The following is a 16,094-nucleotide window of genomic DNA, read 5'->3' as shown; positions in this document are numbered from 1 at the left end:
AGCACCGCCCCCCTCCCTCATGCCCTATGCTCTGCCTGTGTGTCTCTATGCCTGCCCCTGGGGGGGAACGCCTTTTAAAATGTCTTTGACCAATTGTAAAGTGGGCGTCCCCTTTTCGAATTTTGTTAAATTTTTTTTCTTTGTTTTCTTTGGGTCCACTCGTTAGGCCCACAAATCGATCAGAGCACAAGAGCACACAAAAAATATGCTAATTTCCTGCATGTTCATTGCGTAAGAAAATTAATTCGAAATCGAAAAGCAAAGACAGCCAAATCAAAAAGTCGAACTTCTAATACTCTAAAAGGTCAGCCGGGCAGAGAGCCTGAACTTTCGACTTGTCTGCAAACAAAGAAAGAGGAAATGGAAGATGGACAGCTACTCGATGAGGGAGGAGGAGTTGCTGAATATAATGAAATTTTGATTCGAATTGAATTTGAGGATATGCGGAATATCAACTTAAAGCGTATTCGTGGCGTATCTGGCTAAGACTCCTGTATTAACTAATCAAAGTACAAGTTACTAAATATTTTTCTTTCGCCACGCAATAATCTCTACGATTCGCGCTCAAGTCTTCGCCCTGTTAACCCTTTTTTATTTGATTTTCGGACCCCTTTTTATACGCTCTTTGGAGTTCGAGCATTTCGAAAAGGGACAGCAACAACAACAAGGGCAAACGGCTAAATGAAAAACAACAACAACAATAAAATTGTGGCAAAAACAAAGCCAAACAATGCGCCGCATTTACATTTGCATTATTTAGCATTTAAGCGTCACGCGTTGCGTAAACAAATTGTATAAACAAAAACAAAGCGATTCAAGAGAGAAAAAAAAAAACACTGGAGAAAAAAAAAAGAAAAAGAAAATGAAATAAAATCAAACACAGGCGCGTAATTCATTAAAGTATTCTCATTTTGATTAGATTGAAATTTTGCGTTGGGGATAATTGTGAATAGAGTTGAAGTGAGTAAGGGGAAGTGAATCGAGAGGTTTGGCGAAACCAGGGGAATCTAGTTGGAAATTTATTCTAAATGGAACGTATAGAACCACTGGAACTAGTTCCATTAGCAACTTAACATTGAATTTACATCAACTTAACAGCATGCTATTTAGCTCTGTGAACTAGATAGGGCAATTGCTTACTCATAATACAGAAATATGCTAACATTATGTATTCAGCAACCAAGCATGCATTAGATTCGGACTTAACATAGACTTAACATAGCTCCATTTTAGCCTTACTGGGTAAAGCTAATGATTGCTTAATGAATCATGAGTGAACAGCTTCAGCAAGTGGCTTAAAGTTTGGCCAACATATGGCCGCTACCGGCCAAAGCTATGTTAAACGATAAATGTTATAGTTGGTAAACATTTATATATGTATGTATCTCTGTTAACTGCGATGCGGAGAAAATTAAGCCCACTTCAAAAAGAAATTGCTCAAATTAAGAGCGCAGCTCAGAGTAACTTTTGCATGTGCTGGTATACACATACATATTTACATATTTATGTGTGTGTGTGTGTGTATGCATATGTGCATGTATTCAACTTGCAACCAATCAACAGTTTGAGCTCATTGTTCAGTTAACTATGAATAATGGAGGGGAAATTTATTAGCAGGCCAATGCTTCACGAATCCATAGCAATGAAAAGGTGCTGCTGCTAGTTGTTGTTGTTGTTGTTGTTGTTGTTGTTGCTGCTGTTGTTGGGCTGGCAATCAAATGTTTGAATATGTCTGAGATTTTTTATTGTTTGTTGCTGTTGTTGGCTTTCGAGTGCTGCTCCGGGTAACTAGCAGCTGAAAGGCTGCTCTGGACACATTTAAAGTCTGGTCACACTTACACACACACACACACACACACACACTCTCTCTCTCTCTCTCTCTGTTGCTCGCACCCTCTGTTCCGCTCGCACTCTTGCACTTATTGGTTTACTTGTTTACATGACAAGCTGCTCGTTTTCACACTTTTTCTTATTTGCTTTAACATTTTCGCATGCATATGCAAGCAGCCCCATAGCACACACACACACACATACACAGGCACACACACATGGAGAGTTGCAAGAGGATGCTTGTCCAGGCAAGCTCACATTCTCTATCGTTGTAGTTGCTTCTGTTAAGTCCTGCGGTGGCATTTTGCATGTATGTGTGCATGTGTTTGAGTGTGTGTGTTGGTGTATGCACTTTAAGTGCGCTTGTATGCGTTGCACTTGTTTGCACTGTTTTTACATCGAATGTTGATTGTACAAAACCACTGAACAAGAAAAATTTATTATACAAAAACGTCACCGCCAAACAGCTACCGAAACTGTTGACCCAACCCAAGGATGTTGTTGGTTGTTGGTGTTGTTGCTGGCGTTGTTGTTGCTGTTGTTGTTGTTGTTATGGCACCTACGCTAACGCTGTTGGAAATAATTCGAAAATGTTTCGCATACGCTGGCAGATAAACGGGGTTTATGCCTAACCACGAGACAAAATAGACAGGCAGACAGACAAATGGAGATATGAGCAACAGACAGACGGACAGACCGACAGACAGACAGGGCAGACAGTTGAACATGCGAAAGATACATGCATTGTTCAGCAAATACATCACATATATTTGTTATATACATATATATGCATTTATATTTATTATTTAACATATTTGGCATTAGCCGAGCACAAAACTAGATTTCTATATACATTGGACGCCCTGCCATGTCGAGTCAACCGCAATGTTTAGAACCCAAACTAATAAATCATACGAAAAACAGGCAAATGACTAGCCACAGATAAAGAGGGAGACAGAGAGAGAGAGAGAGAGAGAGAGAGCCATAGGGAGTGGGAGAGCAGCTGCTGTTTGCATTTCTATGCTGTATATAAATCAATTTATGCAAGCGCATAAATACGCATCAAAATGCTTCAAACTATAAAAAAAAATGCCAAAATGAATGCAGCATTAGGCAAAGGCCAAGACGAAGGCGAAGGCTAAGACCAAGAAATAAAAATGCGAGGAAAAATATACATATAAATTTGGATGTGGCAAATGGCATTTACGGCCAAATTGGTTCGAACGAGTCCCAAAACGCGGGCTTTTAAGCAAATGCAAAAACTTGTAGCATACTTTTAAGCTGGCGCACTTAAAACGCAGCCACACGCAGCGGAGGCGGGGGCATGGCAGCGTACGCCGCGAGCTGCTACGTGTTCGAGTGTGAAGCTGGCACTGCCACGCCCCCCATCCTCCGCCAGCGTGGCACGCCCAGCGTCTTGTGGGCGGCACAAATCGACGCTGGCAACGCTTAAGTATTTTTTATTTTTATTATTATTTTTGTTAAGCATTTTTTTTTGTTTTATTCTATTTTTTTTCTAGCTGTTGTTGGCTGCTTTTTGTTTTTGCTTGTTTGCCGCACGGAAACTGCGTTTTTTCTTTCGCTTATTTTTTTATTTTCCATTTTTTTTTTTTTTTTTTTTGCATTTTTCTATGGCATTGCATTTAGATGTTGATGTTGTGCTCAGCTTTTGTTGCGGTGCTTAGAATTGCTCGCTGCTGCCTCCACGCGCCACGCTCCACGCTCCACGCTCCTTGCTCCCCGCTGAATCAAGTTTTTATTTCAAGCAGCTAGCGGAAGTGTTGCTGCTGCCTTCAGTTGTTGTTGTTGCTGCTGCTGCTGTTGTTATTGTTGCTGCTGCTGCTGCTGCTGGTGCTGTTTGTGGGTATGCGAAATTGCAGCTAAGAAGTAAGCAGAGCTGACTGGCTAAAGGAAAAGGGGCTTTTAACGGGCAAGACAGTTACCCGTAGGGTTAGCAGGAACTTAAAGTTTTATTCTCTGCCCAACATTGTGGCACATGGCACCAGAGCTGATGACAACGACAATAACTGTAATGAAACTGAGATAAGCTGTGCATAGTACCGAGAGGGGAGCGGGGGTTGGGGACAGGAGTCGCCGCAGGAGCAAATCGCATGCTCATTTGTTGCGCCATTGTTGTTGGCTGGCCGCGTTGAATTGTTTGAAATGAAGTTTGGCACGACTCCGAGATGATTATCACGGGGCCAACATGTAACTGAGCTGAACAGAAATAGAGAGAGAGACAGAGAAAGAGAGAGAGAAAGAGCGAGAGAGAATGAAAGCAAGACAGAGTCCAATTCCCAAACACCCACAGCTCAAGTTCAGCGTTGAGTTTTAAGTTTTGATTTGAAAATAATTAGTAAACTGTTCAGGCAAGAAAAGTGGAAAATTGAAAAGGTCAGAGCTATGCTAGAAAGTCACGTCTTTCCATAAGATGAAAATGAAGTAAAAATAATTGATAAACTGGCAGCAGAATGGCTTGAGAAAAAGATGAGCAAGTGAAGCAGATCGAAGCTAAGTTCAGCTGATGATAATGATGATGATGATGTTATATGATATATGAACACATCAGCTCATTAGCATTACAGACTGGCATATCATTTAACTCATGGAATGCTGCAATCTAAATCAATCTAAATATCTTGCTTACTTTTCTTATAAATTTAAACCATTTCACTTTGCCTGTGCTACACCCCCCAAAACTACCCCCTAACTACCCCGAATACATCACCCCCAATACGAAATTGCTCAGTTTGGCATTCAATCTTCCGCATTTTTATCACTTTTCGTTTAAGTAAATCTTTCCTGCAGATAATTAATGAGTTACTTAGCCCTGATTGGCTGTCACTTTGGTATGGGGAGAACTTTAATGTGTAAGTCTAGCTGGTGCATAATTAAAAAAAAAAAAAAAGAAAATTCCTTACTTTAAATGGCAAAGAGGAAAATAAGGAAACAGGCGCTCTGGAAAATGCCGCCACAAACAGGAAAACAGGAAAAGGAACGCCATTTATCCTGGCGCACGAAGTGGACTGACAGCCGCAGCTTCAGTTGACGCCTTCTCCGATTCCAATGTCGTGCTCGTTGTCAGCTTCAACTATGCTCCCACACACACACACACACACACACGCACACAGAAGGACAGACAAACGGTTGGAACTCTTGGCGTTGACATTGGCAGCGTGCAGAGGCCCGAAAATATATATTTTGCGTGCTTCTTGTCAAGTCGCATTGCGTGCAGAGCGTGGGTGGGTAAGTGAGCGGTGCGGGTGGTGCGGGTGGTGCTGCTGGTGGTGGTGGCTTGCAAATGGTGGGTGGGCGGGTCTGTGTGCGCCCATTCCTCATGTTTGGCGAGTGATTTATTTGACTGACACTTTTTTCTGCGTTGATTGCATCGTAATCCCAACATAATGAGTACTGTTATATTTCATGGCCATTCTCGCTGCAGAAGCGGGCCCCTCCTAAAATGAAGTAGACAATTTTTCAAAAACAAAGACGATATCTAATGGGGCGGGTGGCTCCGTTCGGCGTTAGCCCGGTCTGTGTTTCATTGTGCATGTGACACACGTAGGCCACTTGAGGGCCTCCGGACTGCGAACTACGGACTGCGGACGGACTGGACTTACTACGGCCCTGGCCGCATAGCAAAAATTGTGCGCTCAAATTTTCGTCATTTGTTTTCGTTGTCATTTCCGTTTTTCTTTCGATTAACTAGCACTAACTATGTATTTAGCTTCAACTATTTCTAATTAGAGAGCAACGCATTTGGCAGATACTTGAGGACAGCTCCATTAAGAGAAAAGTATTTCAATTAGCGCTGAATAAATTGACCGAAAATGTCTCTAGGAGAGAGCGTTTTAAGAGGGAGTGCATGACTAGCTACTTTATAAGCATACATACAAAATACCATCATGCCTTAGACATATCTGAATTCAATATATCATTCCTCCATCTCTCTATTCATTACTATGCTGTACTATATATTTCTCTCGATTCCCATACCATTCATCTATCCCACGATTTCTCACTGCAGCTCAACCTTCTCTACATACAATACCATTATGCCCGAGTCTTATACTTCACTCTCTCGATTCCTATACCATTCCTCTATCTCATTCTTCCTCATTTCATGATACCATATATATATAATTGCTCTACCTCGAAGCCTCTAACTTCTTCTATCCGCAACCCTCTTCCCAACTTCACCTATTTCTCAATTGTCATTCGTTAATTATTAGTTTCATTTTTTTTTTTGTTTTTCCCTCAAACTTCAACACATTCACTTTTCAAAAACCTAAATTTGGATCTAGAAATTAAATTTTCGACATCATCATTAGCAAAATTTATTTATTCTTTAGTCTCCAACTTTTCTCGTGTAAAATTGGTAATAGTTCAAGGCAGATGAGCTCTTTTTACATATATTTTTAATAATTGACTTCAAAATTGATATGCGAATCGCAAGTGAAAATGTTCGTTAGTGTTTGTCTGATGGCGAGAATGCGTGGATTTCGTGCACTCATCATGGGTCCGCCGGGCAGCGGCAAGGGCTATGTGTCCGACATGATAGTCAAGACCTTTGGTGCCGTGCACATAGCTGCCGGAGATATATTGCGAAAGCACATACACCAGGGTACGGCCCTGGGCAAGCATGCCTTCCACATGATCAGCCAGGGCAAGCTGGTGCCCGATCATCTGCTGCACGGCGTCATTGCCACGGCCGTGTACAAGGCAGAGGACCGTAACTTCATACTGGACGGATATCCGCGCAATCTGGCTCAGGCTAAGCACCTACAGGGCCTGGTCAAGCTGGACATGGTGATCAATCTGAATATACCCGATGAGGCCATAGTAAACATGCTCAAGAATCGGCTGGTGCACATGCCATCGGGTCGCGTCTACAACGAGGGCTCGGCGGCCCCACGAGTGCCCGGCCATGACGACGTGACGGGCGACCCGCTGACGCGTCGCGTCGACGACCATCCCAAGGTGGTGCAGGCCCGATTGGCTGCCTTCGATAAGCAGATGCAGCCCGTCATTCGATTCTATATGAAGCAGAATATTCTGTACACCATCACTGGCAGACAGCACCGCAACCTATGGCCGTTGGTTCATAAATTCTTGAAAAAACGTTGGATCAAACGTTCTGTTCGTCCCTTCCGACCCCCAAGAAATCTCGATTTGGTTAAGTTATGCTGATTGCAAAGTGCATGTTCAAAAATTTTGATAATCCTCCGACTTATATATATTATTTCATATATATTTACATATAAATATATATAATACAAAGTTATATATATACATATAAATATATATATACACACATATATATAAGTTTGCTGTAATAAGTTACTGAAAATGAATATAGCAAATCAAATTTTACTAATCCCCCTATTTGTGTGTTTTTGTTATCAGTATAACAGTTTATGAGTATTACAGTATAACAGTTTATAAGTATAACAGTATAACAGTCGAAGAGGAGCTGAACAGTATAGAAGTTGATTGCTGACTAAGCTAAGAAATTATAAAGTCTCTGGTAAGTATTGCCTGCAGTATAATAGTTTCATATCCTTGCATACTTTAGTATGACACTTTGTAATATACGAGCATGTGCTAGCAACACTTAAAATAGTCCACAGAATATTGAATATAATTCTGCAATGGGATTTGAGTTTATCTGCGATTTACCCTAATGGAAAATAAATTAATTATCCGAATTTTAGGCACTGACACCTGCTCAATGCAATATGATCTGTGCGAGTATAATAGATCTGTTTGTTGATAATTCGCCTTTACGGAACAATAGCTTAGCTGCCATAGTCCTCTGGCTGTTTGGAATTTTGTTTCAGATTCTCATTCTCTCTCGCTCTCACTCTCCATCTCGTTCTGTGGCATTTTTCAAACATTGTCGGACAAAATTTACGACAGAGATTACACGATGGCCAAGAGAGGCGAGGCATGGCGAGGTGAGGTGAGGTGAGGTACATGCACGGTGTGTATGACGAAATTGGCTCAGACGGCAGGGGCTAATTTCTAGATCCACTCTACGTACTGTGTGCTGCGTACTGGCCCAGCAGTCGCAGCTGTGTGCGATGGCAATAAAAACTTTTATTATTGTCACACGTAGCAGCAGCAGCAGGAGCAGGAGCAGCAGCAGCAACAGTAGCCGCAACAGCAGCAGCAGGAGCAGACTGAGCCACTACAGTTTGGGCCAAGTCCGGCTCTACTAGCTGTACGGCTACGGCTTCAGTTTCAACTCCTGCATAACCTGCGTACACACTTCCGTTTTCCGCTCGGCTGTTGTCCTTTTTGTATTGTTGTTGCTGTTGCTTTTCTCTGTTCTGTGGGGCAGGAGGCGGGCAGGGGACAGCAAAATTGAATAAAATGGCCTCAGTTAATGGTTGTCGGGCTGATTCAGTTAGCGCATAAAATGAGCAGGAGCCCAAGTTTCCCTTTATATAGCGACGGCTCCTCTCTGGTTGCTTCCTGTGCCATTCTCTGCTCCGGCTCCTGCTCCTACTCCTGCTCCTGCTACTGCTGCTGCTTCTGTGCGGCTCTCTGTATATATTTTTGGTCACAAATGTGGCACGGCCTAAATCTCGGTTTTACGAGCGCATTCTTTTGTTTGCTGCCGTCGCTGCCCTTCGCCATTGTTTTGTTTATTATGTATTTGTTTCATTTTTACATACTTATTGTTTTTTTCCTTCTTAATTTTTTTTTTTTTTTTGTTGCTGTTGTGCTTCTTCCCCTATTCTTTCATTTCTTTCTCTTCCTAGTCTTTAGTTGGCCCATTATGCGAAGGGTGGCTGGAGCTGATGTATGCGCCAGCATTAAAATGGAGCTATGTCCCATGCATATTTGTCGCCCATTACACGTATAACAGCTTTTTGTTGCGTATAACAGTTTTTTATGTATAACAGTATAACAGTTTTTTTGCGTATAACAATTTTATTTTTTGTAACAAATTGCAGCCAGCACATGAATAAATGCATTCGAAAAAAAAGAACAGTTTGAGGAAGTAGATAAAGATTCAACGCACGAAAATTGCGATGCACAGTAGAGAGAGAGAGAATATTTTAGTCGGTTGGCAGCGCCCAACCTCCGCCTGCGACTCCTGCTCCCCCTCCGCCGCCACTACCTCTACCGCATTTAAATGAAGGACGGAAAAGTGCAGACAGTTGGACATGCAAATGTCAGTGCCGAACTGCCACTGAGGTTAAGCAGCGGGCTGAGTTCCGGTGCGGACCGCCTGCCGCCCGCTGCCGCCCCCTGCCATCGAAATGACGAAATGGCCGTTCGCTTGGCAGTCGCTGGTTCGCTGGTTGGTTGAGTGTTTAAAACGGCTATTGTGCAGCTTGTGGTTGCTTTGCAAATTGAATAAAAGTTCATTCGAGTGTAAGGGAACCGATAGCACAGCGCACCAAACACAACAACAACAACAACAGCAGCAGCAGCAGTAACCACACACAGTCACACACATATGGAAAAAATTGATAGAGGCGGGGCGCCAAAAGAACTGCGAACCAACGAACATTGAATGAATGTGAATGTAATCGTTTTTGCAAATGAAAATTGATTTTTGAATTGTGGGCACGGTCCGGTCTTTCTATCATTCAAGCGACTCAGCGCAATGCAACGCAACGCAACTAAATGAAATCAGCGTCGAGTCGAGTCGAGTCGTGGCTTGGGTTTGGGTTTGGGTTAAACGTAACCGTTGCGCAATTTGGCTTTTAATTTAAAACGCAAAATTTAAATATTATTAATTTAAATGCGAAAGTGCGAGGCAACTAAAAAACTGGCATAAATGATGCACAGCTTAATAATAGTTGTAGCAGCACAGCACAGCACAGCCTCTATGTGTGAGTGTGTGGGTGTGGGTGTGTGCTGTGTGAACGCAGAAAACTATGCTATACATTTTTTATGCTGCCCCAACAAAGGCTGCAGAAAAACATTCGCTTGCCAGTTGACGGCTCCGGCTGGAGCTTTTCTTATGCCACAGCGTTTTGCCCGATTCAAAAGCAGCTAAAGCAAAAAAATGTCGAGAAAAAGAACAAAATGGTTGGCTGAACGAGCGGACGGACAATCAGACAGAAAAGAAAAAAAAAAAAAAAATAGAATAGAATAGAGAAAGGGAAAGACATAGGGGGCAGAGCAGGAGGAGGACGGAGCGTGAGGCAACAAAGTGGATTTGAATTATTCAAAAAATGCGATTGTTATTTGCAAAATGTGCAGTGAATTGAGACGCGCACAGACAGGCGAAGACGAAGACGTCGACAATCCTCGCTGCGATTTACGGTGAAAATAATGTTGTATTTATGAGTCGAAACAGTTGGCCAGAGCCGAGTTGGCGTGGCGGCTGCGAGGGAGGGGCGTGGGCTGGGGAAACGCTTTGCTAAAATTGGATTCAATGATAGTGGGAATTGCTGCAACTCGTAAGCAGTTAAATGTGAAATTTATGCAGCTGAGCATCTAGAAATTATGGCTGCGTACAAAACTTGCGTATAACAGTTGTCAAAAATGGCGAAGCACAGAATGAGAGAACCTATTACGAACAGCACAGAACTTCTTAGGGCAATTGTGCAGCAGCTGTGCCGACTCGCATGCCAGCTTTCAAAGACTTTATAGACTGCTGCGTACAGGTGTTATAAACTTTTCGTATAACAGCATGGGAAAGTGCGACATAACGACGAAAGTTCCCTCGAATTGATGTATCATAAGAACTAGTTGAAGAGTTTTAACTAGTACGAGGTTAAGGTTAAGCTAGATTGACAGGTGTTTGAAAGTTTTTTTTAGTGCAGACCTTATGAGTTGGGTTAGCAATGGGTTTTATGGAAATTGTGATGTGTGTAGAGTTGTATAACAGATTGAATGGTAGTAGTTGTTATATTTGAGAGGCTAGAAAAGAGTAGAATGGGAAGAGAGGGAGGTTGGGTTGAATGATGATCCGTATAACAGTTTGTATAACACTAGTTATTAGAGGTTGTTTAATCGGAAGCACAGCAGAAGTTCTTGGTATGACTTTGTACTCATATTCAGCTACTTTTAGGGCTCGAAACCATCTCTTCTCTTTAAGGACTTAGGCTATAGTACACTTAGCTTTATGATATGCAAGAGAACTTTCAGCATATAGCACTAGCTGCAGTTGTCTACTGATTATTGAAAAAGCTTAACTTTGATCTACGATCTTATTTGTTAGCCTGTCCAGTTTTCTCTTGGGAAAGCCATTATGTGGCCAGGCCGGGCGTAATTGACAGCACCATCATCAGTCTTGGCCGTTTAGCTGTTCGCTTGACAATCTCTAGCCATATAACAGCTATTTATCATCACAGCGGGCCACAATGGCCAAGTAATATGCTACGCTCGCCCGCTCGCCCGTTCGCTGGTGACACTGCACTTCCCTGTTCGACGCCAGAGCGGGCAAGTCATTTAAAATGAAAGCGCTAGCTGTGCAGCACTACAGCCAGGAAAACCAACGAACCACCGAGCCAGCAGCAGCCATTCAGTCAGCCTCATTCCAGCGAGCAAGACACAAAAAACCAAAAAGGTTTTAATCAGTTATTCATGAGGCCGAGAGCACGACGTCAAACAAAAGCCGCTGCGCCGGTTGACATTGAAAGCCAGTCAGAAGACGGGCAAGAAGAAGCGCGAATGCGCCGGCTCAGCAGAAAGAGATGCAGCATAATATGCGAATGAGACGGCAAAACAAATTTATGAGCTGGAAAAAAGGGCTGCATAACTTGCAGCAGGCAATAACAATTGGCTGCAACTTAAAAGGCGAGGCAGGCGCAAAAGAGTTTGTTTATTTTGGAGCGGGACAGTGAGTGAGAGAGAGAGAGAGAGAGAGAGAGGAGGAGTGGGAGTAGGAGTAGGAGTGAGCAGACAGACAGACTGACAAATAGAAGCAGCAAAAGCTGCCTGGGATTGAGAATGCTTTGCAGCCGCTGATGATGATGAGGACTGACTGACAAGTCGACAGCTGGATGATGATATGGAGGCGTATGTAGCGGCGCGGGGCGTGGCATCTTACGTTGTTGACGGAACCACTCCAAACTAATGAGTATGCATATTGTATGCGTATGTGTGTGCGCACGGAGCGCGGCGCCTCGCCTCGCCGTCTCTGTTGCCTTTTGTTGCAGCAACAGCAACAACAACAACATGCAAAATGCACTTGGACGCCTTGCCACCTGCGCGTCAGTCGGCGTGAGTGGAGGAGGCTGACGCTGATTTTGTTTTGTTAGCGCTGGCAGAGCTTCAAATTAGTTGGCATAAAACATAAATGCAAATGAATGCGAGCACTCCACACAAACATAAGAAAATAAGCAGAAAAAAAGCTGAAAAAAACCCAACGAGGGTGGCTCGCCCGCAGCTCGAGCTGAGTCTTATTAATGCAGGGCTGATTGGACTTTTTGTTTACAGTAGAGTGAGAGAGAGGGAGAGAGAGAGGGAGAGAGAGAGAGGGAGAGAAATTGCGAGACACATGGGCGCATTGCACTTAAGTAGCTGGGCTCTCAACAATTACATTGGACACCTTAGCACATTACGTGGCATGTAAGCGCACACTGCTGCACCACCACCACCACCAGCACCCACCCAGCAGCCAGTCGAGCGGTGTGAATGCGGCTGTTGATTGAAAATTCTTGTGCAAAAATGTTGACGTCGACATTGCGACTGACATGCTGCTGCTCATTACATTAATTGCTTTGGCTTGTCTTTGCGACAGCCGCACAGACGAGGCCAACTGCATACGTTGCGTATGCGTATTATGCATGCGTATACGTGAGTGTGTGCGTGTGTGTGCGCCTCTCCCTTTGTGTGTGTGTGTGTGTGCTACAGCACTCGCATTTCAATTTCAATTTTGCAATTTTGGCAGCTGCCAGGTGGCACTGTCGCTCCAACTGTCTGTTTCTGGCCCATATCATGCAGCGGCAGGCCAAAAACTGAACTCGGCCCAAAGAGCAGCAGCAGGAGCAGCAGCAGCAGCGAGCGAGCGAGGAGGCAATTCGCAAGCCTTTTTATCGCCTCTGCCCCTCATCAATTCACTGGCTAACAGATTTGCGCAGCTGTTCGAGGCACTGGCCTCCCTTTCACATACTATAGATATATATATATACGTATATACATACATATATATCTATCTATCTGTTCAACTCTCTGACTATCTGTCTGTCTGTCTGTACTCTCTGTCTCTCTGTGTGTGTGTGTGCAGCACGTGAAATGTATGTCGCCTGTCAAATTACTTGAATCTCTGCTCACTCTCTGTCCATCTCTTTCACTCTCGCCTTCGCTGCGTCGCCGTCTCTGTCTCTGTTGTGTCCTGTTTTTGGGCTGGCAGCTCAATGCAGTTGGACCCACATTTGTGCGCTTGGTTTGTCGTGCCAGTCAAGCATAATATGATTATGTAGATGCTGTTCCCTACACACACACACACACACACACACACACACATATACGGGCATCGATGCCAGCACATTATCCCATTTCCCTTGCTCTCCGCAAATATACGATATATCTACAATAGTTCGCTGTCAAATCGTATTTATTATTTTATGTTTTCATTTTGTAAATTGCCATTGCTGCTGCTGCTGCTGCTGCTCTGCTGCTGCTGCTGCTGTGATTACACAGAACAAAAAGCACTATCTGTCGATATCCGTATGTCTCTGACTCCCCCCTCTCTCCATCGCTGTCTCCCTTTGCTCGTCTGTGTAACTAATCGACTGTTGCCGGCGCGCGTCAAGTGCCAGCGTCGCAGCTCCACCTCCTGTCCTGCTGTCCTCCTGTCCTGCTGTCTGCCAGTCAGTTCCACCCTCCTGTCGATTTTCATTGTGTGCGATTGCCAAACAAAACAAAAAACTACAACAACAACGACAGCAACAACAACAACAACAAAGCAAACACACATGACTTTTGAAATCAGCTTGTCTCAGAGTCCCTCAGCAATCAGAATTTGGTATGCAAATTTCCAAAATGGGATTGCATCAATATTAGAAATCAATATATTCGCTGCGCAGTGCGATTAAAAAGATAACCCAAACGGAACTGGAGCACAAACCGGAACCGGAATCGGATTCCGAATCGGAATCGTATCAAACTGCTTGCTTTCAACATTTCAAATTTGGTTAAAGCGACGCGAAACGTTGCAAACACCTTCGCTAAAAGACCTCAGGCCAAAACGCTTGCTTAACATGCAGAGAGGGAGAGAAAGAGGTGGAAGGAGTGGCACACTTCTGCGCGCCCTGACCCACGTATGTGTGTGTGTGTGTGTGTGTGAGGGGCTGCTATGATGGAAACAGTTTGCAACTAATTAAGCAGCACGCACAATCTAACATGCGAGTTAACACCAGCAGCAATTGCTAACATGAGGAGTTAACCTGCAGTTGACTGAGGGCTGGCCTGGGTGGCTGCCTCTGTGTGTGAGTGTGTGTGTTGCTTGCATAGTGGTGCAAAGCAGCTGCACAAGGTAAACTCGACTACGGCGGATCCTTATCACAGTTCTTAAGCAATTAATTAGAGCGCTGCTAAGGAACCAAGGAACTGAGCTAATTATTTAACGTTAGCTCTTTCCGCGGCGAATTTCCTAAACAATTTGTAAAGCTAAGTGCTTAGAGGAATGTCTCTATCTAAATATCCTGGCTATATATGAAAAAAAAGGTAAGCTAAAATTCTTTTTTTTTCTCTTTGTTTCATATCTATCGAATCTTTATTTTTTGAGTCTACTATCGATGGTTTTTTAAATAATTATCGTTGGCTTTGACACAGTTATCGTTTACTATTTCTTTAGATATTTCTCTAACTATAATTGCAGTTATATTGATATAGCTCGGGTTCATAGAATCTACAAGTCTATATTAAGGTTTTTACTCTAGATTAAGGCTGAACTTCTGTTGAATCCTTAATAAAAAAAAAAAATAATAATAAAAATACATAAAAAAATAAGATAAAAAAAAAATCACAATATGAATCATATTTAATTAAGATAAAAAATAAATATTTATATTTAAAGAAATAAAAAAATAAAATAAAATTACAATCATAAATCAAATAAAAGAAAACATTAAATAATACAATAAACAAAATATTATATGATTTCAGTTTCATCAGCTTAAGTCTAGCACTCATTTTCCTCCCTCAAGGAACAGCTACTGCTAAACTGAGCAGCTCTAAGCATGCTCAATGAATCGAAAAACGCCCTCGCAGGAAATGAATTCGATCTATAAACAGAGTTCACGACTTGCTTTAGAGTAGCCATCAAAATATTCCCTTTGAGTAGGGCAACAAAATGCGAAAGTATTCATTAGTAATATTTTATATACGCCATGCATTTGCCCCACTGTGCCAGCTGCCTGGAGTAGGTAATATGCAATAAAGGCGATATGCTTGCCTATGCCCCGCCAGCTGTGCCCTGCCAGCCCCCCCGTCAATCGACGCGATATGCTCAGCACATTTGACCGCAGTTAACAAAGTTCACACACACACACATATACATATAGCATATACCGTTAGACTAGGCTGGCTGGCATCTATGTGTGTGCCCGGGCGCACACAATAATAAGTGACGCATTTAATCTGATTTGCTTTATGACATGTTCATGACGAGAACAATTAAAATGTGCGGTTGGCTAGGCAGCCGAGCCCCATCTAGAGGATGTGGCCTGGGTCTGCACTGGGTAGCCTGGCTGGCTGGTTGGCTGGCTGGCTCCCGGGTAGCTGCTTGTTGTTATTGGCCGGCGTAAAAAGCAAATTGTTTAATGTGCTGTGAATAAGTGACAAAACAGCTGAACTTTGCGTAGGCCTCGCCACAGCCAGCCCAGCCCCAGTCAGCTCCCCCCTCAGCTCCCCAGTGGCTGGTCACGCGGCCGAGCCTGAGCACGCTCCACTGTTGACTTTATCGATGCGTTTGATGGCAACATGAACCTCTCTCTCTCCCTCTCTCTCTCTTTCTCTCTCTCTCTGTGCGTGTGTGTGTGTGTGCTTATCACACGTAAAAGGTCTGCGTCCTGCTGAACGTGTGCGGCCGACATTGCTGATTAGCTGAAGCGAGTGCGATTGCTGCTGTTTGCCTTATGCATGGCACTGGCCCAACTTCTGACATCGACTTGGACTCTTGGCTCAAAAGCTAGCGCCAAAACTGACAATTGTCTGGGCCATAATTGCGACAATAATTGCGCATAATGCGACAATGTGCTCATGCAGCAAAGCGCTCAGTGTCTTACTTGGCTGTCTACTTACACACGCCCCACTGGCTGCTTCACCCCACTCACTCACTCTCCCTCTCT

General features: G+C 43.5%; 2 protein-coding genes across 6 annotated transcripts in view; one reads left to right on the top strand and one right to left on the bottom strand.

Annotated features, from left to right (window-relative positions):
- Positions 1-16,094, bottom strand: part of LOC6581521 (RNA-binding protein Musashi homolog Rbp6) — a 194,521-nt gene that overhangs the window by 28,331 nt on the left and 150,096 nt on the right. The window lies entirely within an intron of this gene.
- LOC6581522 (GTP:AMP phosphotransferase AK3, mitochondrial) lies at positions 6,066-7,215 on the top strand. Its single transcript, XM_002007214.4, has one exon. The coding sequence runs from the start codon at positions 6,292-6,294 to the stop codon at positions 7,018-7,020; it is 729 nt and encodes a 242-aa protein (XP_002007250.2). The 5' UTR covers positions 6,066-6,291; the 3' UTR covers positions 7,021-7,215.

Source organism: Drosophila mojavensis, unplaced genomic scaffold, assembly GCF_018153725.1.
Source record: "Drosophila mojavensis isolate 15081-1352.22 unplaced genomic scaffold, ASM1815372v1 contig_74, whole genome shotgun sequence".
Taxonomy (NCBI): domain Eukaryota; kingdom Metazoa; phylum Arthropoda; class Insecta; order Diptera; family Drosophilidae; genus Drosophila; species Drosophila mojavensis.
Note: the sequence above shows the minus strand (reverse complement) of the source record. Positions and strands in the feature narration are given on the sequence as shown.